Source organism: Marmota monax, unplaced genomic scaffold (genome assembly GCF_021218885.2).
Source record: "Marmota monax isolate L192 unplaced genomic scaffold, Marmota_monax_Labrador192_F-V1.1 WCK01_AAM20220418_F8-fsc01915, whole genome shotgun sequence".
Classification (NCBI taxonomy): Eukaryota; Metazoa; Chordata; class Mammalia; order Rodentia; family Sciuridae; genus Marmota; species Marmota monax.
The window spans coordinates 9446-34645 of record NW_026692837.1 but is presented as its reverse complement, the minus strand read 5'-3'; the positions used below and the strand labels follow the sequence as shown (position 1 = coordinate 34645).

The 25200-nt window shown below is 45.1% G+C and overlaps 1 protein-coding gene and 1 pseudogene across 1 annotated transcript; one reads left to right on the top strand and one right to left on the bottom strand.

Annotated features, from left to right (window-relative positions):
* Positions 1-20: 20 nt before the first annotated feature.
* On the bottom strand, positions 21-2652 carry LOC124095516 (PRAME family member 12-like). The gene is made up of 3 exons (XM_046448685.1): positions 2366-2652; positions 1406-1987; positions 21-594 (listed from the first exon to the last, which is right to left on the bottom strand). Exons 1-3 carry the CDS (start codon positions 2650-2652, stop codon positions 21-23), a joined length of 1443 nt encoding a protein of 480 aa, XP_046304641.1.
* A 17710-nt stretch (positions 2653-20362) lies between these two features.
* On the top strand, positions 20363-23000 carry LOC124095515 (PRAME family member 12-like; annotated as a pseudogene).
* Positions 23001-25200: the final 2200 nt, after the last annotated feature.

Below are 25200 nucleotides of genomic sequence, written 5' to 3'. Positions count from 1 at the left end.
AGCTTTTTATGCACACCCAACTAGGCAGCTGTTGGACAGAAACAGTGATTGAGGCCCTGGTTGTAGAGGAACATGCTGCCACATTGAGGACATGGGACAGTACAGAACACAAGGACCTTGGGCTGCCTAAAGTCCTTCAATAGTGCTGTGAGCTCAGCACAGAGTTGGGAACATCTCCCTTGGAGGATGGCACCCTGGGCATCATAGCTCTCCAGAGGGGCAGGGTATAGCTCTACACTCAACTGGCTCAGCCTGGCAGTGTGACAGAGCAGGTCCCTGAGGACCGACATGGAGATGCGATTCTGGAAAAAGCACAAGGCCCTGAGCTGGGAGCAGCGGCTCAGGGCAGGCAGGATGGCTTGGAGCTGGGATTCCGTGATCTCACAGGCTTCCAAGTCCAACCTCTTCAGGGTGGCTGCCACAGTCTCCAGCAGAATTTTGAGGGGCTCTGGACTGAAATTGGTCAGTTTGATGTATCTCAGATCCAGGCGTCTGAGCTGGCTGGTGTTTGGGCAGCGGGAGAGATAATTCCAGTCGGAATCTGAGAGCGGGCACTTGGTTATTGAGAGGGTCTCCAGGGGGGTCTTCAGGTGCCTAAGGAGGAACCAGGCAGTTAGTTCTGAGGGAGAAGATGAATTGGCCCAAACCCAAGGTCACTGTGACCATCTGAACATGGTTGACATTTTGTAGAATCTGCTCATTCAGGTCACTCCAATTCAACCTGAAACTTTTACCACTACTTGTGTGACCAGGTGGGTCCTCCATCTCTATGAATGTCACCCTCAATGACAAGCAGAAAGCCACAAATCTAGCCCCAGGAAGTCAGGAAGAGTCATGTGCCAAAGACAAATCCAGGAAAGATGTGTCGAAACACCCTGGGGTTAGCCCCTGCAGGGCTCACTCCCTGTCCCCTCAGCAAGGTCTCACTCCCTGCTCTTCACTCACAACCCCTGAGTCATCACCGGGAGCTCAGACCTGCCTTCCCCAGGAGGGCATTAGAAGTGGGCTCCTCTGCTCCCAGATGGAGGACAACAGGGCTTCCTTGTTGAACAGGTACAGGTGTGGGGGCTTCCCTCCTTCAAAGTCCTCACCTCTACCCTGCTTTGTACCCCTGTCGCTGGACAGGGCTCCCAGGGAAGGAACCTCACACCCACCTCACTAGCTCCTCTCCACATCAGCTGGCTTCCCAGCATGATGTCACTTCCCAGACCATGAACCCTGGTTTAGCCCTTTGCTCTAACACAGGTTAGGAGATGGAGCTTCAGGATACAACAGGAACAGATGATGGGTTATTTACCTTCCAGTGCCTTGTTCACCATGAGAGTGTCAGTGGCTAGCACACAGTAGGTGCCCTTTCATATTTACTGATACTGGTCTGCAGAGGAAGCTCATCCCCCTTACTCACCCCAGCACCTGCTCCAGGTGGCCCTCAAGGAGGAGGACAGCATCCACATAGAACTTCCTCAGGCAGTCCATCCTGAGGAACTGCGAGGTGAGCTGGGAGAGCAGCCGCTTCTGCTCCTCTGGGGAGGTGTGGGCAGGCACGCGGACCTGGGAGACAAGCAGCTTCCTCAGGTTCCTCATCTGGCCCAAGAAAGGAGCACAAGCAGCCAAGGTGGAGGGCGCCCAGGTGCAGTGCACTTCCACCTTCTGGACAGAGTCCAGCTGCAGCAGTCTCAGGACCTTCCTGGTGTGGCGGGTGGGTTTCCATAAGATCTTCAGCCTACTGCAACACAGGTGCAGCCTGTCCCTTCTCTGTGTGACCCATAGGAACAAGTGGGTCAGGAATTCATCCAGGGGCCCTTCTGTGAGGCACAAGTCTATGAATATCTTCAAGGGCAGCTTAGCTGCCATTGCTGGACCAAGTTTCAATGTTCGATTCTTCTTAATGTCCTCTGGTGAGCAGGCATCGATCACGGCTCCAGACCACGTCCTCCAGAAGTTCCGTGGAGCCCTCCGCAAATCCAGCACCTGCAGTTTCCACCTCCTGCGGGGACCACAGCAGAGTCTCAGCCCTGAGGCCCCTTCCTTCCCCTCTCAGCTGCTGCTCCCTGCTCCACCTCTTCCTTCTGTCTCACTTTTCTCCACCCACTTCCCTCCAATCCAGCCTGGTGCCCCCACCTGTACAGACTGAGGCAGGGGCAGGTACAGCCTCATTCAGGGGTCAGCACAGCTGCCACAAGCACCACCACATCTGGAAGCCTTTCCCAGATGGGGCTCAGCATGGCCAAGGCCTCTCCACCCCTCCTTGCTGGCAGCACAGGAAGCCTGTGGAGCACACTTCAGCACCCAGTCTCCCTGCCTATACCCATCCCTTCCCTGGCACCGAGGGTGCTCCCTTCCAGGCCACCTGGGTCCCCCTCACCTGGGGCGATCCTGCTGGGCAAGCAGCATGTCCAGCCCATCCAGTGCCACTCGGAGCATCTCCGGCTGTGGCTGCCTCATCAAGGTCCCCAGGGGCAGGCAGGTGAAGGGCCAGGCCTGCACCATTTTCTTCAGGACCTCAGTGTGTCCCCTGCTGAAGGCCTCCACAAAGAGTGGTGGGAAGAGCTCTATGGGCAGGTCCTCCAGATCCAGGATGGCCCTGGACTTGTCGCTCAGCAGGCTGCGCCCTGCCAGCTCCAGCAGCGTGGGTGGGGACTGGATGCTCATCCTGGGGAGTCTGAAAGAAGAAGCATCCAGGAAAATGGTCCAGAAAAAAAGGCCACTATCCCATCCATTGCCAGCCACTGGGAAGGGGGTACTGGGGAGTCTAAAACTCACCCCAACCTTAATGGGGGAAAGCCTTTGTCCTTATAAAATGGGAATTGGAGTGTCATGTGACTTAATGCAGTAGGCTCCTCAGTTTCAACAACTACAGAGGCTCAGAAAGGAGTTGCCCTCACATGGGTGATGTTATTTTTAATTTCAAAAAAACTTTAATGGGCAATTATAAAGCATGTGCCCATATTATAAAACACTTGGAAATTACAATAGAGTCTCACGGATATCTGTTACACATGTGAGATTCTGCCACCTTAGGGGGGAGGTCAAGAGAACAAAGAGATCAGAAGAACAGAGTCTGTGAAGTGTTGCATGAGATAGTTTGAAGCTTTTTGTTTATTTGTTTAAACAAATTATAAAATTACAAAACTACATAAGCTTTAAAGTATAATTTGGGGGATGAGGCAATATTGGGGATTGAATTCAGGACACTCAACCAGTAAGTCACTGCCCCCAGCCATATTTTGTATTTTAGTTGGAGACAGGGTCTCACTGATTTGTTCAGCACCTCATGCTGCTGTGGCTGGCTTTGAACTCTAATTCTCTGGCCTCCTCAAACTCTGGAGGTGTTGGGATTACAGGTGTGTGCCATCACGCCCAACAAAACAGTATAATTTTAAGGGCACACAAAATAAACATTTTTATTATCAGGAAATAGAATTCCAATCAATTAGAATGAAATAGGATTGCAATTCACTTCCTTGCTTAAGTAATTTTAAATTGGCTTTGCCTGGAGCTCAGTGGAAGAGCACTTTCCTAGGACATGTGAGGCACTGGGCTTGATCTTCAGCAGCAGGAAAAATTATTAAATGATGGGCTGGGGACATACCTCTGTTGATAGAGTGCTTGCCTCCCATGCACAAGGCCCTGGTTCAATCACCATACCACCAAATAAATAAATGGATAAATAAATTCTATTGTCCATATAAACTTTAGAAAACAACAATTGAGAAAAAGAAAAAGTGCGGGGCATGCGTGCACAAGCCTGTAATCCCAGGGTCTCCAGAGACTGAGACAGGGGGATGATGCGGTCAAAGTCAGCCTCAGCAAGAGCAGGCTCCAAGCAACTCAGTGAGACCCTGTCTCTAAATACAGCACAGAACAGGGCTGGGGATGTGGCTCATTGTTTCAGTGCCCTGGGTTCAATAGCCCATACCAAAGAAAGAAAGAAAATTGAAAGTGACATAAACCAAAGTGGAAATCCTAGAGTTCAGGATCAAGGTAAAGCTACACTGAGAGGCAAAATCGACGTTCTAAATTGGTTCATGAGAAAAGACAGGGGAAAAAAAATTGTTCCTGAATCCGCACAGGTGAGGCGGGAACGGGGTGGTGCTCAGGGCGGTGAGGGACTTACGGGATCTGTCCAGGTGTGCAGCGTTCTCAGAGCCTCAGCAGGCCAGACTGGTTCTCCTTGGGCTCCAGGACTCTTGTGTTTCTCTTCTGGCTCCACAGAAGCTTTTATGGACCTCTCTGACCACGCCCCCACCTCCATCTGATTGACTGGCATCCAATCAGAAAGCAGTATCTGATCAGGTTCTCCAGTCTCCACCCATTTAATCCTGATCGGATGTTCTTCCTCCAGATTGATTGATTGAATCCAATGCTCATGCTCATGCAGTAGCACAGAATCAGGGAGACTGTGAGAGTCAGGGATGCGTCCCTCCATGAACTCTAAACATGGACTCAATTTTGTCCATATGTGACCCTCCTGTTCCTCCTGTGAGACAGAAAAGCACTGAATCCCTAAGAAAAAACAACACCTGAAAATATCTTTCAAAGGGGTCTTTGGCCATATCAAAATTATTTGAATTTTTTTTCCAAAAATTCCATAGTAAAAACAGCTTTTTGAAGACAGTAGTGTCATCCATGAAGACCACAGAATGGAAACCATGTTGACAACAGTCACACAAGTGTCGAGTTACCTTGCAGCAAATCTGGGCACACTCAGAGAGGAAGAGCAGACAAGGAGGGTGGAATCAGTCTTCTAGACTTAGGGCAAGACTTCTCCTGTTTGTCTGTCTGTACTGGGGATTGAACCCATTGGTTCTCTACCACTGAATCACATCCCCTGCCCTTTTTATTTTTTGCTTTTATTTGGAGATAGTGTCTCACTAAATTGCTTAGGTCCTCACTAAGTTGCTGAGGCTGGCCTCAAATTTGCCATCCTCCTGCCTCAGTCTCCTGAGTTGCTGTGATTATAGGCATGGGCCAACATGCCCCTGATGGGGACTTGGAAAGGTCTGAAATCCACCAAGGGTGGAAACTGTGGGCAACTTGGGAATGGGAGAGAAAGACACAGGGTTGGACAGCAGGTGTTCCTGACATCAGGGAGGCCACCCACTGGAGAGTCTTCCTGCAGAATCAGGGACCCCCCCAGGGCACATCTCCCAGGCAGCCTTTGCTCCAGGCAGTTTCCAGGGCTCTTTAGGCTGTGAGAAGTTCACAGGCAAAGGAAAATTTGAAGAGTCTGAGTAAAAAGTAATTCAGGAATTGAGGAAGGAGAGACGGAAAGAGAGGGAGTGCTTGGATGGTGAGCCATGTGAGGGGAGGACTTACAGGGAAGATGTAGAAGGAATGGTTTGATTGGCGGCAGTTACAGAATTGCATTTCTGCTTTTTTGTTCTGTCTTTGTGTTAGTCAGCTTTCTCACGCTGTCAATAAATCACCCAACCCCAACAACGACAGAGGAGGAAAAGTTTATTTGGGGACTCATGGTTTCAGATGTCTCAATGCACACACAGCAGATTCCATTCCTTGGGCCCTCACTTCAAGGTGAGGCTGAACATCATGGTAGGAAATTGTGGTAGAGGAAAGGTGCTCACATTACCAGAGAGGACAGAGATTGTGCCTTGCCAGATACAAAATATACACACCATATTCACACCCTCAAATCAGCTTCCTCCAGCCACACCCCACCTGCCCTCTGTTATCACTCAGTGAATCCCATTGGGAATTAATTTACTGACAAGGTTAAGGCTATAAACCAATCATGTCTCCTCCAAAACCTTTGTCTCACAGGTGAGCTGTTGGGAGACACAGCATCTAAACCATGATGGTCTTCTTGGGTATCTTGTTGGAAAATACTTCTGCTCACATCACAGTTGGATACTTACAGTTGTCTGAGGTTATCTTTGGTTTCTGTTTCACATAATGACTTACCACGAATGACCCACATTTAATCTCCTATGTGTGCAGTTCAGTAGGGCTAAGGCTATTTCAGAGACCTCATTGCTTTTTAGGCTCCACAACAATTGAAATCTAGTCTCTCAACTGAATTCTAAATTTCTCTGCCATTTGTCTGTGTGTAGGCAGCTGAAAGGGTGACTTCATGCCACAGCCCTGCCTTCTCTTACCACCCTTGACTTGGTGCAGGAGGCAGGTAGATGCTACTGTCAACCTAAGTCACAACAGACAGTGGCTCTCCAAAGAACAAGTGTAGTCAGACATAATAGGGCAGGAATGCAGGACACCCAAAGAAAGATGAGTCAGAGCCCCATCCAGGAGGCAAAGGGAGACAGGGTGTCAAAGGCAGCTTTGAATCAATTCTCACTGGCTCCACAGATTCAGTACCAAGGGTGGCCTCAGTTCAAGGACAACAGGCAGCGACTGGCCAGGTGTCCTCCTAGAAAACATGGGGGTACAGGTTGGGGTAGATTTTATGCACAGCTGAGGTTGTGGCTTACTCATTTGTGATAGTTCCTGCTGCCAGGCAGTGCTGCTCAGGGACCTTCCCCCCATGGCCCCCTGGCTCCCCTTCATCAGGATTTGACACAAGTTACTTCCTGTTGATTTGGATACCATTTATATATCCCTGTTCTGATGAAGATCTTTTCTCCTGAAGCATCAGGGATCAACCATTCTTTCCTATGGGTTTGATTGGATCTCAGTGCCAGGTTGGACTTGTCCTGCTTGGTCCCATCCCCACAAGAGGGAATTAATGGATGAGTAGGGATATTTGTTGAAGCCTGTTGAGCCACATTTGAACAGAAAGGTGGGTCTGCAGGATTCCTTTGAACTGATTGTTTTAAGCCATGAGGGGCGTATGTGCTGAACTACATGGTTTCCCAACATGTTATCAGCCACCATAAAGTACTGGGGGGTCATCTGGCATCCTGAGTATTTTCCCTGTCTGGGAAAATACTGATTGGTGGTTGCTAGGGGGTTGCTATGGGTCCTCACCTAGCCTAACTGAGTACGGACACCTGGTGCCTCAGATCTCTCCTGTTAATTGTAGATAAACAAGTCAGCAGATGAGTATGTGCCTCGGAGTGCTCTGTGGGTTTTTCCCCCTCAAGGACAAGGGTCATGCCCTCTTCCTTGGATAGGGCTTGAGGTAGAAGCTGCTGTTATTTATTTATTTTCAAAAATGGAGTCACGTCAGTTTCTCAGTGTCTACATATATTTGGTACTAAGAATTGACATATGATTTCATAAATTAAAATTTAAAAAATGGATATTAATATCTTTGGCTCATATGGTTTAAAAGGTTCAATTGAAATTGGGTAAATAAATAAAAGTAAAAATATCTTTAAAGTTACAATGCACAGATTTGTTTCTAGGTGGTCAAACAGTTGTTAATAAAATGTTCGTATCTATAAAGTGTCTAATATCCATTGTCTCTAGGATTTTTCTTTTATGGGAAAAAATTACAAATGCTATTCAATGCATTTGTCTTATACCTTTTTTTAAAAAAAAATGTAAATTAGATCTGACATATATGAAATTAATCATGGATGTGTTTGTTAGAGACATCTGATTTGTTTACAAAGTTTAAATGTTAACTGTTAAATATAATATCAAGTAATCTCAACTTCTTAAATTCCATAAGGTAAAATATTTAAGCACTGTTGGTTATTTCATATATTGGTAAATTTAAAAAATTTTAAATTACTTTACATTATCACAAAAACAAGGTTACTAAAAGTTAAAAGTCCCCAGAGGGTTTAATTCTATATACAAAATGTCAAGAGGTTTCAACTGCATTTCAATTAGAGTACTGTAAATATATTCCCTATTATTAAAATGAATTAATTTATCTAAATTCAGAAATTGATAAAGGTTATTTTAAGGTATAAACAAAAAGAAGGATCCATGGATTAAAAATTATTAAAAGGTTCTAAATATAAAAATATATTTAGTAAAAAACCTGTTTCTAGGTAAGAAAGTTTTTATGTGGTAAAATATAATTATAATACATCTAAGTAAACAATAGGGTTTAAGTAAGTAATATTAACATCTATAAATAAAGGATAAATATTAAAATGTTTCTTTATAACTAAGTTGTTTATATATGTAACACAAATCGTTAAAAGTACTCAAGGTTATTCCCTAAGAGCAAATATTAATGTGCTGATATAAACCAAAGTTTGATTTACATATTAAAATGACAAACACTTCTTAAAATATTAATTACATTGTGTCTGATAAGTTTTATTCTCTAGGGCAACTAACTGGCAAATGAAGGTACATCTCTGCTGAAACAGCAACGGTTATTTTAGAGTATTGTTCCACATTACAGAGTCTAAAACTTGGTTAATATAAAAACATCAATAAAATTGTAGTACACTAATCTTCTTTATATATTCAATGTTCTTCTTTACATTGACTAGACCCCAAATCTCCCTTTTGTGGTGTTTTGGCTTAAATATGAGGCATCACTGAAGGTGGTGTGTTACTCTGACCATCTTGCTTTCAGAGAGTAGAGTGTCTGCTGCTGTTCTGCACTAAAGGCATAATTGGAATGGCAATGTGTGGTCTGAGAGTTATTTGAGGGTCTCGGTATTGGTATAACATTCATCCAGAGGAATTTTGAGTCTGAGGATATTATTCTCCTTTAAGTTATGGCACTTGCTCCCCGGTGCAATGTAACCTCTTGAGGGTTTAAATGCTCTATGGCCAGGTACCGAGGTGCACACTTACAATCCCAGTAACTCAGGAGGCTGAGGCAGGAGGATTGGAGATTCCAAGCCAGCCTGGGCAACATAGTCAGACCATGTCTCAAACAAATATATAAAACGTTTTGGGGGTATAGCTCAGTAGTAAAGTACCCCTGGTACATAATCTCTGGTTCTACACACACGCGCATGCACACACACACACACACACACACACACAGTCCAGCAGCCTCATGCATGCCAAGTGATTGCCATCAGCTTCAGACAACTCAAGGGAGCCAACACTGACCATGTAATGGCTTAGAATATTCAGTGGCCACAGTGTTTCAGCTGATGATGCTACTGTGAAAGACTGCAGGTTCAAAATGAAACTATTTGTACAAAAACCTCACAAAAGTAGAGGGCAGGGAACCATGCAGGAGAAGGTCCTTGACCTTGATAGTTTGATAAGAGACTTTCAGGAGGACTCTGCAAAAACCATAGCATTACCAAAAACTTGCTTCTAAACTCCTATATTTCCAAATAATATCATAGGATTTTTATCATTGTCTCTCAAGAGATTAATAAAACACAGAATGGGACCTGCAAATTCCAAGAAACTCCAGAAGAGCCTTTCTTCTGCACTGCAGCGGAGTCTATTATGGTTCCTTCTCAAGCACATTTTGAAACTGGTGGGCAAATGATTCCAAAGACAATTAAAAACAGTAATGGCTTCCTCATGGAATGTTCCAGTTGAACATTTCTCAAACAGCTTCCCTTTAAGAAGCACCTTTTAGGCCAGGTGAGGTGGTCCATGCCTGTAATTCCAGATTCTCAGGAGCCTGAGGCAGGAGGATGGCAAGATTCGGGCCAGACTTGGCCATTTGGTAAGCCTGTTTCAAAATAAAACAAAGAGAACTGGGCAGGTAGCTTAGTGGTAGAGTGCCCCTGGTTCAATGCTCAGTACTGGAGGAGGGGAGAGTAAGTTTATAGGGTTCAAATTGGTTTTATCAAATTCTCTGATTACTTGGGAAAGGGAAAACTGAGTCATCTCTGTTAAATATTGAAGTATTATTTCATAGGACATAACATTCTGTATTTGCTATAAATATCTTTCAACACTCTGGTTAAATGACTTATCTTTTATAATGATCTAGGACCCCGGGTGTCATTAAGTGCTTTAAAACTTTTGAGATTATTTACTAACTTCTCTAGGATCAAAGTCTACATTGTCATTTGACCTTGAGCTAACATTAGGATGTTCCAGAGAACTCCATAGTTGCTTAAGGTATTTCTAGAAGAGAGATGTTAAGGCAATTAGCCTAATTTGATATGATGGGAAGTCCTGTCAAATATGACATAACTTTTTCAAGTTACATTTATTTGGATATTTTATTAATATTTGCTTTGTTATTCTTGTTTCTTTTGTCTTTTCATTTCTTTTCAATCTTCTTATTCCCCCTTCCTTGAATTCTACCTGCCTACTCTCATTCTCTTTAGTGACTTCTTCCCTTCCCTTCTAATATCTTTCCTCTCAAGCATCAAATAAATCTATAAGAGTAAACAGTAACTCAGCAGTCAAACAGAACAAGAAGTAACATGAGCAGCATAAAAAAGCAAGGAAGAAAAGGAGTACAAACAATGAAGGACAGCCAAAATATTCAGGAGGACCTAGAGTCAGCAGAAAAATGGTCATATAAAGAACTCAAGGAATACCTTAGACAGATGAAATGGAACCTTAAAGAAGATACGAGACAGCAAATCCAAACAGGAGAATAAGATAAATGTATCCATAATAATGGACCTTCTTGCCAAAATACTCCTGTAGGAATATTTTTTGTTGGTAGTACAATAAATAATAAAGGCAAACTTATATCAATTCTATCCAAATGCATATTTTCCATATATGTTTCAATGATTTTTAATGCCTTTCTTGCTTCAGGCGTTAACATTTGGGGTGAATTTGGATCTGATGGACCTTTTAGGATATCAAATAAAGGTCCCAACTCTCCTGTTGGTATACCTAAATAAGGCCTTATCCAATTTATGTCTCCTAATAACTTTTGAAAGTCATTAAGTGATTTGAGTTGATCTACTCGTATTTGAATTTTTGGTGGACGGACCATGGTTGAGGATAATAGAACTCCTAAATAATTAATTGGAAAATTTAATTGTACTTTATCTATTGCTATCTCTAGATTATAATTTTTTAATAAGTTTGTAAGTGTGGCATAACATTCTAGCAATGTGTTTTTATCTTTGTGTGCTAATAATACATCATCCATATAGTGAAATATTTGTAGTTCAGGATTTTGATTTCTAAGTGGCTGGATTACTTTGTTAACATAAATTTGACACATAGTTGGGCTGTTAGCCATCCCTTGAGGGAGTACTTTCCATTCATATCTCTGATCAGGACCTTCATGATTCAGTGCAGGGATAGTAAATGCAAAACGTGGACTATCCTCAGGATGAATTGGAATTGAAAAAAAACAATCTTTAATATCTATAACTAAAACATACCAGGTTTTTGGCAAAGCAGACAACTGAGGAATCCCTGATTGAGCAGGTCCCATAATAACCATCTCATTATTAATGGCTCTTAAATCTTGCAATAATCTCCATTTACCAGATTTCTTTTTGATGACAAAAATGGGAGTATTATGGGGAGATACAGAAGGTTGTATATGTCCTTCTGCTAATTGTTGTTTGACCAGGTCATGGGCTGCTTGTATCTTTTCTTTAGTCAGGGGCCACTGAGGAACCCATACTGGTCTTTCTGATTTCCAAGTAATTTTTATTGTCTCAGTGGCCCTTTCTGAAAATCCAACCCATGTCTGTCTGTTCCTTGATCTATTTGTATTGGTGCTGCTATACCTTGTTCTTGTTTTTCTAATCTTTTTCCTTTCCTAAAACCTTGTCTAGTCATAATAGTGGGTGCATTTTGGTTGATGTTATTTGTTAATGTCAAACCTAATTGATCTAGGACATCTCGTCCCCATAAATTTATAGGAAGATGATCCAATACATATGGCTGTATAGTTCCTTCACATCCTTCAGGATCCTTCCAATCTAATACCATTGCACTTCTATGGGGATTAGTCGCCACTCCTAGGCCTCGAAGCGTTTGAGTGGCTTGTTGTAATGGCCAATGTTTTGGCCATTCTTGATGAGAGATGATGCTAAGGTCTGCACCTGTATCCAGTAGCCCATTAAATTCATGTCCTTGAATATTTAGTTTTAGCATGGGGTGAGAATCTAAATTTAAAGAAAGCATAGCCCAATCTACACCTGTGGAGCCTAATCCCTTGGAACCTCTTTCTACAGTACGACTGGAAAATTTATCATATAGGATGGGTATTATTAGTAACTGTGCTATTCTATTTCCTGGTGAAATTACTGATATACCCTTTGGAGAACTGGCTATAATTTTTATTTCACCTTCATAATCGGGATCAATTACCCCAGGACTTATCATAAGTCCTTTTAGAGTAGAAGAGCTGCGTCCCAATAATAAGCCTACTGTTCCTTTGGGAAGAGGTCCTTTCACCCCTGTGGGAATGATTTGAACTCCCATCTCTGGAGTTAGTACTGCTCTGGCAGAGGCACAGATGTCCAACCCTGCACTCCCTCTGGTTTGTCTGATGAGGGATCTGATGGACAATGTGTCCTGGGCACTACCCTGATGGGGTTGCTGGGTTCCTCCAGTGCTCCGTATATTTGTGGTTTTGGGCCCCGGAGCATTGGGCCCCCCTGTCCATTTTTTGGCAATGGAGCCCGATGCCTTTCTCCATGATATCGTGGATAAACACCTGGTCCTTGTTCGTTTTTTGATAATGGAGTACCCTCTATGGTGGTTTGAGAACGGCATTCATTAGCCCAATGTCTCCCTCTACGGCATCGTGGGCAAATACCTGGTATTCTACTCCTTTGATACCTAGTTTTGTTAAACCCTCCTCCTATGGGGCAATTCCTTTTAAAATGTCCTGTTTGTTCACAATTGTAGCATGTTCTTGGCCTGGCATCTAAAGTCTGTTTTACTGCAGCTGCCACAATTTGCCCTTGTTCATTAATGTCTCTGGCATCTAAAGCCTGTTTTACTGCAGCTGCCACAACTTGCTCTTGTTCATTAATGTCTCTACATAATTTAATATATGTGTTTAAATCTTCATGTTTCCATGGTCTAATGATATCTCTGCACCAACGATTCACTTGCTCATAAGCCAGGTGTTTTAGTAATGGCATTGCTTGTTCTGTATTCCCAAAAACTCTGGTAGCTGTTTGAATAAGCCTATCTACAAATTCAGCATAAGATTCATTAGCTCCTTGTATTACCTTAGATAATTGACCTTGTAAACCTCCATGTCCTTGTAAAGTCTTCCATGCCTTAATTGCATCTGCAGCAATTTGTGCGTATACGCCAGGATCATATGCAATTTGTTGCTGCTGATCCTCATAAGGTCCCTTTCCTAACAACATATCTAGATTTCTCTGAGGATAACCAGCTGCTGCATTTCACCTAGCCGTCTCCTTGCAAAATTCCTCATTGGCAACCTTCCATAACAGGTATTGTCCTCCATTTAGCACAGCTTTACACATATTAGCCCAATCTGCTGGCGTCATGTTCAAGTTGTTAATGGATTCGACCATGCTTACAGTGAAGGGTGCTTGAGGACCATAGGTTGTTACAGCCTCTTTTAGCTGCTTCACTGTTTTGAAATTTAAAACTTGGTAAAATCGCTGCCCTCCTGCCTCAAATACAGGGCATGTTAATATTTGAGATCTTGTCTCAGGATCCCAACTATCAACTGCGGGGGTTGGGGGCCTCCCAGCATATGGAGGTGGTGCTGTTGGTTGGACACTTACGCCCTCTGGTGATAGAAAGGTGTTAGTAGCAGTCTTCTGTAGAGGTGGTGCTGTTGGTTGGACACTTACACCCTCTGGTGATAGAAAGGTGTTAGCAGCAGTCTCCTGTTGTAACTTTCCCCCTGATGGCTTTTTCTGTTTTACACTTTCTTTCTCTGTCTGACTAGCTTGAGAGGCCTTCTCTTTTACTTGAATCTTTTCCTCTGTCTGACTAACTTGAGAGACCTTCTCTTTTACTTGAATCATTATGTCTTCTCCTTCCTCTACCATTGTCTGAACTGAAGGCTTTGGACTAAGCAAACAAGATACGAATGTCCACAATGGCAATGTGCCAACTGGCAGAGTCCCTGGGCTTTTCTTTTCTATTCTTTTTAAATCTTCACCATGATGGTTCCATTGTGATATATTTAACAACTCCTCCTTAAAAAGCCATGGGCTACATTTTTGTATTGTATCAACGTATGCCCTGACTGCTCTTGATTTTACTGGGATGCCTCCTTCCTCTAACAATTTACTTAACACTCTTTCAGTTTGTTTTTTACTAATTTCTGATCCCATATTTCTACTATAATACATCCCAACAAGATGACGCCAAACAAAACCGAGACAGAATGAAATAAAAAGGGAACAACAAAAAGTCATTATAGCCTTTCTATCCTCCTGACATGGGCGTCCGTCCTTTCTCCCTATCTGTTCCTCAGACGTAAATAGTTTTTCCTCAGATGTGAGCGGTTTTTCTTCCGTCTCACTCATCTCCAGGGACAGGCAACTTAAAACAAAAGTGAAGCAAAATAAAAGAGGAATCTTAAAATGGCTACCCATCCTCTCGCCCTGCCCTCAGGGGCGAGCAGTTTCACTTACCCTCAGTCGCTCCCCGTACGGGCCACCAAATGCCGCAGTCTGGCTGGGCACACTCAGGAGCCACTTGTCAAAAGAAACTAACTTTATTTTTAGAACCACACACGCCAAACAAAACAGCCTCTCAGGAAAAACCCTCAGAGCCTCAACTGCCACCACCGGCTTTCCACAATCCTCTCTCTCCCACACAAGCTTCTCTCCACCTCCCACAATCCTCCTGCTCTTGAGGCCGATTGGCTGGGTCACGTGGGCGGAGCCAAAAAAGTCCCCCAATGAGCAGCTCCGTGGTCTGAAAGGGCAGGGAAACAGTCCAATGAGCATCACCGCAGAGGAGCCAATCAGCTAGATGTTGCTGGGGCCGCTGTGAGCCAATCATCAGCTGGCAGCTGGAAGTTTGCTGGGGCCCCTTCGGCTGTGGCTCTCAACAGTTTTCAGACATAATTCTGGACACTATATTAAAATATATGCCAATCAAATCACCTTGTTAATAGCTGGTTATAGTAAATTCCCAACAGATTTTTAACAATGACTATTCTAAATGTTTATCATCAAGCGTTATCACTTGGATTTTTTTTCCCTGAACATAACTAAAATCAGATTAATTGATTAAGAAGAAAAAACCTCTAACAAGTTTCCTTGAACACAGGTCTCTCATCTATCTATCTATGTATTTATTTATCCATTTCTTTATTTATTGTTGCTAGGGATCAAACCCAGGGCCTCATGCATGCTAGGCAAATGCTCTACCTTTTCAAAATTGTAATTTAAAAAAGGTGTGGTGGTGAACACTTGTAATCCCATCTGCTATGGTATTAACAGATAAATACAATCAATAAGTGTGTCAGATTAATAAAAAAATATAGCTGATGGATATAAAATTTTGAAAAGTGAGATAAGACAATTATAAACCAAGAACTGTCATAGGCAGGCCTGAGACTCCATTTTGATGCCTCCTATGAACAACTGTTACAAGAGCTGTTTCTGAGAAACTGAAATGAATGCTGTTTTGTTACTTTAAAATAATTGCTGTTCTGTACTTTGTACCCCACAAATTGGACCCTACTCAGGATGCAGTGGTGGTTGTGGAGAGCTACATCCTGGGCTTGAATGCTATTGTGGGTCTACATGACTTTGAAGTACATTCTCGCCCCACTGACCCACACCCAAATTCACGATGTGACAGTCTAGTACCTACTTGACCCCAGGACCGTGCTCAACTGAACTGCAAAGCTAATGTGCTGGCTTGCTGACTGGAAAATTCTGGTCCTGCCTAGAGCCCAGAGGCCCCACTTATTAATGTTTTAATTTCTATGATTGGTAGCTTACATGACGATAAGCAAGTCACTGAGTTGTGGATTTTGTGCTTATATTGTTTTTGGATGGACCAGGAAGCTGCTGTCCTCTCACAGAGCTTGAGTCTCTGTGGTGGGTGACAGTCCCTAGTCAGGTAAGGAAAGCTCTCTTTTGATTTGAAATTCAGACTTAGAGTGCTTTCTGGAGGGACTCCCCATAACACCATCTACTTAGCAGGCTAAGGCAGAAGGATCTCAAATTCAAGGCCTGTCTCAGTAATTTACTGAGAACCTGTCTCATAATAAAAAATTAAAAAAAAAAAAATTTGGCTGGGAATGTAGCTCAGTGGTGTAGTTCCCCTGGGTTCAAACCTTGGTACCCAAACTGAATACATGAATAATTTAATTAAGTAATTAATTAATAAAAATGAAAAAAGCTGAGGATGTAGCTCAGTGGTAAAGCTCTCCTGGGTTCAATCCCAATGCAAAAAACAAAAAATAAAAATAAACAAATTCAGGGCCTAAATATTTTTTAAAAATGAACACCTGTACTCATAAAATTTCTGCAAAAGTCTAACTCTTCCTAGAATAGTAAAGGCTGGAGCTTGCAGATGAGAAACCCAAGGCCTAATGAACAGGCAAAATTGAATTTAACAGTGACTTCCTGGTGGAGGGACACTGAGAGCCACTCCCTCCAAACCCACCTTGCTCAAATGTGGCTCAATGAGTTTCAACATTGATTCCTACTCATCTATTAATTCCCTCTAATGGGAGACTGGACCAACCAGGACAAGTCCATCCTGGCACCGAGAGAGAATCAAGACCTAACCATTATGTGATGCATCCAGAGAAAAAATCTTCATCCCAAGGGGGAAACATAATGGTGCTCAAATCACCAGGCAGGAACTGTGTCAAACCCTGATGAAGGGGAAGCAGGGTGCTGGGAAGGGAAAGTCCCTGGGCAGTCCTGCCTGATGGCAGGAACTATCACAAACCAGTCAGCCCCAACCTCAGCTGTGCACAAAATCCACCCAAGCCCTCACCCCCCAAAGTGTAGGAGGACACCATAGCCACCTGTTGTCCATGAACAGAGGTCACCCACGTTATTGTGGAGCCAGTGATAATTGATTGAAAGCTGCCTTTGACACTCTGTCTCCCTTTGCCTTCTGGATGGGGGCTCTGATTCATCTTTCTTTAGGTGTCCTGCATTCCTGCCCTATTATGTCTGACTACACTTGTTTTTTGGAGAGCCACTCTCTATTGTGACTTAGGTTGACTGTAATTTTGACCTGCCTTGTGCACCAAATCAGGAGTAATAAGAGAAGCCAGGGCTGTGGCATGAAGTCACTCTTTCAGCTGGTGACACACAGACAAATTCCAGAGAAAATTAAATCAGAGAGTAAATTTCAAATTTGTAGAGCATAAAAACCAGAGAAAGGTGTTGGATAGACTTAATCCTATATAGCTGCACACACACATGAAGTTAAATGTGTTTCATTTGTGGTAAGTTATTATGTGAAACAGAAACCAAATATAACCTTAGCCAATTGTAAGTATCCAATTAAATGATTATGTGACGTGAGCAGGGATATTTCCCAACAAGATACCCCAAAGGACCATCATGATTTAGATGCTGTGTCTCCCAACAGCTCATGTGACAATGTTTTTGGAGGAGAAATGATTGGTTTATAGCCTTAAACTAGCCAGTGAATTAACCCCTGGTGGGATTCACTGGGGGATAATGGGGACAGGTGGGGTGTGGCTGGAGGAAGCTGATCTTTGGGGTGTGAAACTGAGTGTAGAGTTTGTATCTGCAAGTGGCCATGTCTCTCTCTCTGCTTTCTGGTAATGTGAGCCTCTTCCCTCTGTCACACGCTTCTGCCATGATGTTCAGTCTCACCTTGGAGGTGCTGTCTCTGGATTGAGGCCGCTGAAACCAAGCCACCCAAATAAATTTTCCTCCTCTGTAGTTGTTGTGGTTGGGTCTTTTAGTCACAGCACCATAAAGACAGACCGAAGAAACAGAAATGGATTCTCTAACCGCCACCCATCAAACCATTCCTTCTACATGTTCCCTGGAAGTGCTCCCCTCACATGGCTCATCCAAGCATTCCATCTCTTTCTGTCTCTCCTTCCTCAATTTTAGAATTTTGTTGTACTCAGACTCTTGCAATTTTCCTTTGCTTGTGTTCTTCTCCCAGGCTAAAGGCCTTGGAAAGTGCCTGGGGCCAAGGTTTTCTGGGAGATGTGCCCTGGGGAGGTCCCTGATTCTGAAGGAAGGCTCTCCACTTGGTGGCTGCCCTGAAGTCAAGGACACCTGCTGTCCAACCCTGTGTCTTTCTCTCCAACATCCCAAGTTGCCCACTGCTTCCATCCTCAGTGGCTTTCAGACTTTTCCAAGTCTGATTGGGCATGTTGGCCCATGCCTGTAATCACAGCAACTCAGGAGACTTGAGGAAGGGGGATGGCAAGTTTGAGACCAGCCTCAGCAAATTAGGGAGGACCTAAGCAATTTAGTGAGACCCTGTCTCCAAATAAAAACAAAAAATAAAAAGGGCTGGGGATGTGGCTCAGTGGTGGGGCCAATGTGTTTCATCCCCAGTACAAAGAGAAGAAATCTTGCCCGAAGTCTAGAAGACTGATTCCACTCTCCTTGTGTGCTCTTCCTCCCTGAGTGTGCCCAGATTTGCTACAATGTAACTTGACACTTGTGTGAATGTTGGACACATGGTTTCCATTCTGTAGTCTTTGTGGATGACACTACTGTCTTCAAAAAGCTGTTTTCTCTCTGGAATTTTCAAAATATTTTTGAAAGTTATTTTTTCTAATAATTTTGATATGACCAAAGATACCTGTAGAAAGGTATTTTCTAGGAATGTTATTTTCTTAAGTTAGGGATTAAGTACTTTTCTGTTTGACAGTAGAAACAGGAGGGTCACATATGGACAAAATTGTGTCCATGGTGGGGAGTTGCATGGATGGAGGCATCCCTGACTCTCACATCTCCCTGACTCTGCCCTCCTGCATGAGCATTGGATTCAATGAACTCATCTCAGAGGAAGAAAATCCCAATAGAATTAAGTGGGTGGAGATTGGGGAAGGTGATCACATACTGCTTTCTGATTGAATGCTCATCAATCAGATGGAGGTGGGGGCATGGCCAGAGAGGTCCATAAAAGCTTCTGCAGAGCCAGAAGAGAAGCACAAGAGTCTTGTAGCCCAAGGAGACACATCCTGGCCTGCTGAAGCTCAGAGCACCCGCACACCTGGCCAGCTCCCCTAAGTCCCTCACTGGCCTAAGGACCAGCACATTTCCTCCTCACCTGTGCAGATTCAGGTACAATTTGGTTCCTGTCTTTTCTCATGAAGCAACTTAGGACTTTGATTTTGCCTCTCAGTGTGGTTTTGCCTTTATGCTTAACATTAGGATTTCCATTTTGGTTTATGTCACTTTCAATTTTCTCTCTCTCTCTCTCTCTCTCTCTCTTTGGTACCCGGTATTGAACTCAGGAGCACTCAACCACTGAGCTACATCCCCAGCCCTGTTTGGTATTTTATTTAGGGACAGAGTCTCACTGAGTTGCTTAGTGCCTGCTCTTGCTGAGGATGGCTTTGATCCCTTGATCCTCCTCTGTCAATCTCCGGAGTCCCTGGGATTAAATGTGCACGCTTGCACGCCCAACTTTTATTCATTTGATTAATTTTTGTTTTTTAAGGTTTATATGGACAATATAATTAATTAATTAATCAATTAATTTGGTGATATGGTGATTGAACCAAAGGCCTTGTACATGCGAGGTAAGCACTCTAATAACAGAGGCATATCCCCAGGTCACCATTATTAATTTTTATGTGCTGCTAAGGATCAAGCCCAGTTCCAGGCCCAGCCACTTTCTTCACCAAGGATATTGGATTCCTATTTCATTGTAATTGATTGGAATTCTATTTTCTAATGATGGAAATATGTATATTGTGTGCCTATAAATTATACTCTTTTGTCGGGTGTGGAGGCGCACACCTATAATCCTGACAACTCAAGAGGATGAGGAGGCAGGAGGACTAGAGTTCAAAGCCAGCCTCAGCAACACGAAGTGCTACACAAATCAGTAAGACTCTGTCTCCAACTAAAATACAAAATAGGGTTAGGGAAGTGGCTCAGTGGTGGAGTGTCCTAAACTCAGTTGTCTATATGTGCTCCCTAGAAGAGTATACTGTATGGTCCATGTGATTTTGTACTTTCATAATTTGTTTAAACGAATTAAACCAAAAGCTTCAAACTATCTCATCGAACAGTTCACAGACTCTGTTTTGATCTGTTTGTTCTCTTCAACTCCGCCTAAGGTGGCAGAATCTCACATGTGTAACAGATATCCAAGAGACTCTGTTGTAATTTCCAAGTGTTTTATAACATGGGCACATGCTTTATAATTGCTCATTATTTTTTTAAAATTAAAACTAACATCACCCATATGAGGGCAAGTCCATTCCCAGCCATGTAGTTGTTGAATCTAGGAGCCTACTGTTAAGGTCACATGACAGTCCAATTCCACTTTGAGAAAGACAAAATAATAATCAAAGGCTTTCCCCCATAAGGGTGAGGTATGCTTACAGACTCCCCAGTACCCTCTTCCCAGTGGCTGGCAATGGATGGGATAGTGGCCTTTTCCCTGGACCATTTTCCAGGATCCTTCTTCTTTCAGACTCCCCAGGATGAGCATCCAGTCCCCACCCATGCTGCTGGAGCTGGCAGGGAGCAGCCTGCTGAGCGACAAGTCCAGGGCCATCCTGGATCTGGAGGACCTGCCCATAGAGCTCTTCCCACCACTCTTTGTGGAGGCCTTCAGCAGGGGACACACTGAGGTCCTGAAGAAAATGGTGCAGGCCTGGCCCTTCACCTGCCTGCCCCTGGGGGCCCTGATGAGGCAGCCACAGCTGGAGATGCTCCAAGTGGCCCTGGATGGGCTGGACATGCTGCTTGCCCAGCAGGATCGCCCCAGGTGAGGGGACCCCAGGTGGCCTGGATGGGAGCACCCTCAATGCCAGGGAAGAGATGGGTATAGGCAGGGAGAGTGGGTGCTGAAGTGTGCTCCACAGGCTTCCTGTGCTGCCAGCAAGGAGGGGTGGAGAGGCCTTGGCCATGCTGAGTCCCATCTGGGAAAGGCTTCCAGATGTGGAGGTGTTTGTGGCAGCTGTGGTGACACATGAAGGAGGCTGTACCTGCCCCTGCCTCAGTCTGTATAAGTGGGGGCACCAGGCTGGATTGGAGGGAAGTGGATGGAGAAAAGTGAGACAGAAGGAAGAGGTGGAGCAGGGAGCAGCAGCTGAGAGGGGAAGGAAGGGGCCTCAGGGCTGAGACTCTACTGTGGTCCCCGCAGGAGGTGGAAACTTCAGGTGCTGGATTTGTGGTATGTTCCCCAGAACTTCTGGAGGATGTGGTCTGGAGCCATGGTCGATGCCCGCTCACCAGAGGACATTAAGAAGAATCAAACATTGAAACATGGTCCAGCAATGGCAGCTAAGCCACCCTTGAAGGTTTTCATAGACTTGAGCCTCAGACAAAGACCCCTGGATGAATTCCAGGCCCACTTGTTCCTGTGGGTCACATAGAGAAGGGACATGGTACACCTGTGTTGCAAGAGGCTGAAGATCTTTGGGAAACCCACCCGCCACACCAGGAAAGTCCTGAGACTGCTGCAGCTGGACTCTGTCCAGAAGGTGGAAGTGCACTGCACCTGGGCACCCTCCACCTTGGCTGTTTGTGCTCCTTTCTTGGGCCAGATGAGGAACTGAGGACGCTGCAGGTCTCCCAGGTCCGCGTGCCTGCCCACACCTCCCCAGAGGAGCAGGAGCGGCTGCTCGCCCAGCTCACCTCGCAGTTCCTCAGGATGGACTGCCTGCGGAAGTTCTGTGTGGATGCTGTCCTCCTCCTTGAGGGCCACCTGGAGCAGGTGCTGGGGTAAGTAAGGGGGATGAGCTTCCTCTGCAGACCAGTATCAGTAAATATGAAAGGGCACCTACTGTGTGCCAGCCACTGACACTCTCATGGTGAACAAGACACTGGAAGGTACATAACCCATCCTTTTGTTCCTCTTGGATCCTGAAGCTAGATGGCATAACATGTGTCGGAGCAGAGTCCTAAACCTGGGTCCATTGTCTGGGAAGTGCCACCATGCTGGGAATCCAGTTGGGAGGGACAGGAGCTAGGGATGGGATTGATGTTCCCTTTGTGGGAGGCCAGTCCAGTGAAGGTGGTGGAAAGCAGGGTAGAGAAGAGGGCTTGGAAGGAGGGAAGCCCCACACTAACACCCGTCAACATGGAAACGCTGTGCTCCCCAGCTGGGAGCAGAGGACCTGCCTCTAATACCCACCTTGAGAAGGCTGTTCTGAGCTCCAGGTAGTGATCCTGGTGTGAGGGTGAGGAGCAGGGTTGGAAGTCTTGCTGAGGATATAGGATGTGAGCCTCTCAGAGAGTTAACCCCAGTGGATTTTGTTACATCCTGCCTGAATTTGACCTTCGTACATGACTCCCCCTGACCTCCTGTGGCCAGACCTGTGATTTTCTGCTTGGAAGTGAGGAGGGGACACAGAGATGTGCACACATCTGGTCACAGGAGTGGTGGTGAAAGGCTCACCCTGACATGGGGTGATGTGAATGACCAGATTCTGCAAAAGGCAGCATCCTAAGTGTGGACCATTGTCAGATGACCAGGGTGACTTTGGGTTTGGGCCAATTTGTCTTTTCCCACCTTGACATTGCTCCTCAGAACTAACTGCCTTGTTTCTCCTTGGGCACCTGAAGACCCCCCTGAAGACCCTCTCAATAACCAAGTGCCCACTGTCAGATTCTGACTGGAATCATCTTTCTCGATGTCCAAACACCAGACAGCTCACACACCTGGAACTTACCGATTTCAGTCCAGAGCCCCTCAAAATTCTGCTGGAAAGCACTGTAGCCTCCCTGAAGAGACTGGACTTGGAAGATTGCGGGATCACTGACTCCCAGCTCCAGGCCCTCCTGCCTGCCCTGAGCCGCTGCTCCCAGCTCAGGGTTTTGAGCTTCCATGGGAACCGCATCTTCATGTCAGCCTTAAGGGACCTGCTGCTTCACACTGCCAGGCTGAGCCAGTTGAGCATAGAGCTGTACCCTGCCCCTCTGGAGAGCTATGATGCCCAGGGTGCCATCCACCCAGGGAGATGTTCCCAACTCTGTGCTGAGCTCACAGCAATAGTGAGGGACTTTAGGCAGCCAAAGGTCCTTGTGTTCTGTACTGTCCCATGTCCTCAATGTGGCAGCATGTTCCTCTACAACCAGGGCCTTCTTCACTGTTCCTGTCCAACAGCTGCCTAGTTGGGTGTGTTTTAAAAGCATACTTCTAGGCAATTGGAGGTATAACCAGGATGTAGGGTTACTTTAGAGGGAACTCAGAGCCCACCATTTCAGACACTGCCTGAGGTGTGGATGGGAAAGGAAAGTGCAGCAGGGGGCTCCATTGGAGGGAAGCCCCACGAGGATAGGACCTTCAGGACATGTGTCTTCATAGAGACATACACAGGGACCTGGATTTCTGGAATGGGATTCAGGCTTGATGGGCACAGGAAGAAGCTACTGTATTTCATGGCTGGTCCATAAATAGTCAGAAATGAAGGGAATCTCAGGGTTAGTCTTCTGACGTCCTCTGTGATGGATTTACCTGGCTTTCTGATGAAACCTTGGGATTCTCCAGGTGCTGATGGAGAAAGACGGCCCTGGGTACTTGGTGAACAATGAGGTTCAGCCCCAGGAAGTCAAGGGATCAAACTGAAATCTGGTCATGATGTGTGGCTACTCTGTGTCTTAACACATGCAGGTGCACACAGGTGGCCTGGAACATTCTACGTAGGCACTGAACATGAGCCAAGGCAAGAAAACCTCTTCTCAGGGGACCTCAGTGCCACCCAGACATTCAACGCTGCCCCTTCCTCATGGATCTTCATGTAGACCCAGAAACCTCAGGTCCCTGACTCTGGATGCGCTGGGCAAGGGCATCTGTGCATACGACAGGCCCCAGTGTCTGGCTCCCAGTGCCTGCAGGAGGTGTCCATGTGGCACATTGATCAGAGCTGTGGGTCTCTTGCCTGTCATCCACCTACGTAGTCTGTCCTCAGTTAAACTAGTGGTTCCCCTTGAAGGTATCCAAATTCCCTTTCATCAAAATAGTAGAATCATATAGGTAGATAACACTTGCAAATATTTCAAAATGAAACTGAATAAATTACAAGCTCTGGTGGTGGGGGTTGCACGTAACTGACAGATCTTCCCCTAACACTTCCCTCTGCTGAGGACTGGGCTGATGGGGTTGTTCAGTGACCTTGGCTTTAGTTTCCCATTCAAGGATGAGAACGAGGTCCCCCCAGTCTTCATTTCAGGTGTTCTAAAGCTGCCTGTGGACATGTTTTAATTATGGCTTGAATAACTCTCCACACATAGTGAACTGGAAACCACTTGGGTGTGTAAGGAGACTGCAGCTCACTCTTGGAACAGTGTCTGGGCCAGCACAGCTGGCCTCTCTGTCACCCACAGATTGATCTTTGTGCCTGGCTCCCTCTTTATGGCACTTCCTTTTCTCGGGCTCCAAGACTAGGTTGCACGTGTGGGGCAGGTGGAAGGTTCTGAACAGCATTCATTCTGCTGGATTCTAGGTTCCAATAAAGCCAAAGCTCTGCATAATGAGATGTGTCATCATTTGTTCTTTTAAGAGTTATCATGACTAAAAAGGGACTTGAAGGTATTCTGGTGCCTCCAGACCCCTTGAACACTGGAAGGGTTGTGAGGGCTCTTTGTTTTCCCAGAGCCCTGGGGTTAAAGCACCCAGACTGCTCTTTGAGATCCTCATCTTTTGACTCTAGGTTCATTAGTGCTGTGAGAGAGCACACAACTGTAGGATGTCATGGTAAACAGGACCAGGTTTTTAAGGGTGGCCATGTCAGGCAGTGGGGACTGGGTTTCACTCCTTGGCTACTGAAAGATGCAGAGTCCTTTGCATCCAAAGACTCTACAGCCCCTTCTGGACACTGGCCAATTTCACCTCCACAATCTAGGAAACCAGAACCCATGCCTTTCTGGAGAAATGAGTGAACTTCATCAAAGCTAACTCACGGCTCTGGGGTCATCGGTCAGTGGTAGAGCACTTGCTAGCATGTGGAAGGGCCTGGGTTTCTTCCAAAGCATCACAGAAATATGTAAGCAAATAAATAAATCCAAAAATGATGTGACCACATGGGAAGGTTTAATTGGAATAGAGGTGTCTATCTGTTAGAAATATTTGAAAAGAAAGAACCAGAGCCCACATGAAAACAATGGAATGCATTCTTTAATTGGTCTGCACAGGTTTGTAAAATTGATGTCCTCAAAGATTCATTTCCAAAAACAACTGCAAAAGCCGGCTTGGTGGTGCTCAGCGGTAGTCCCAGCAGCCCAAGAGGCTGAGGCAGGAGGATGGTGAGTTCAAAGCCAGCCTCAGCAATTTAGTGAGGTTGTAAGCAAGTTTGTGAGCTCCTGTTTCAAATCT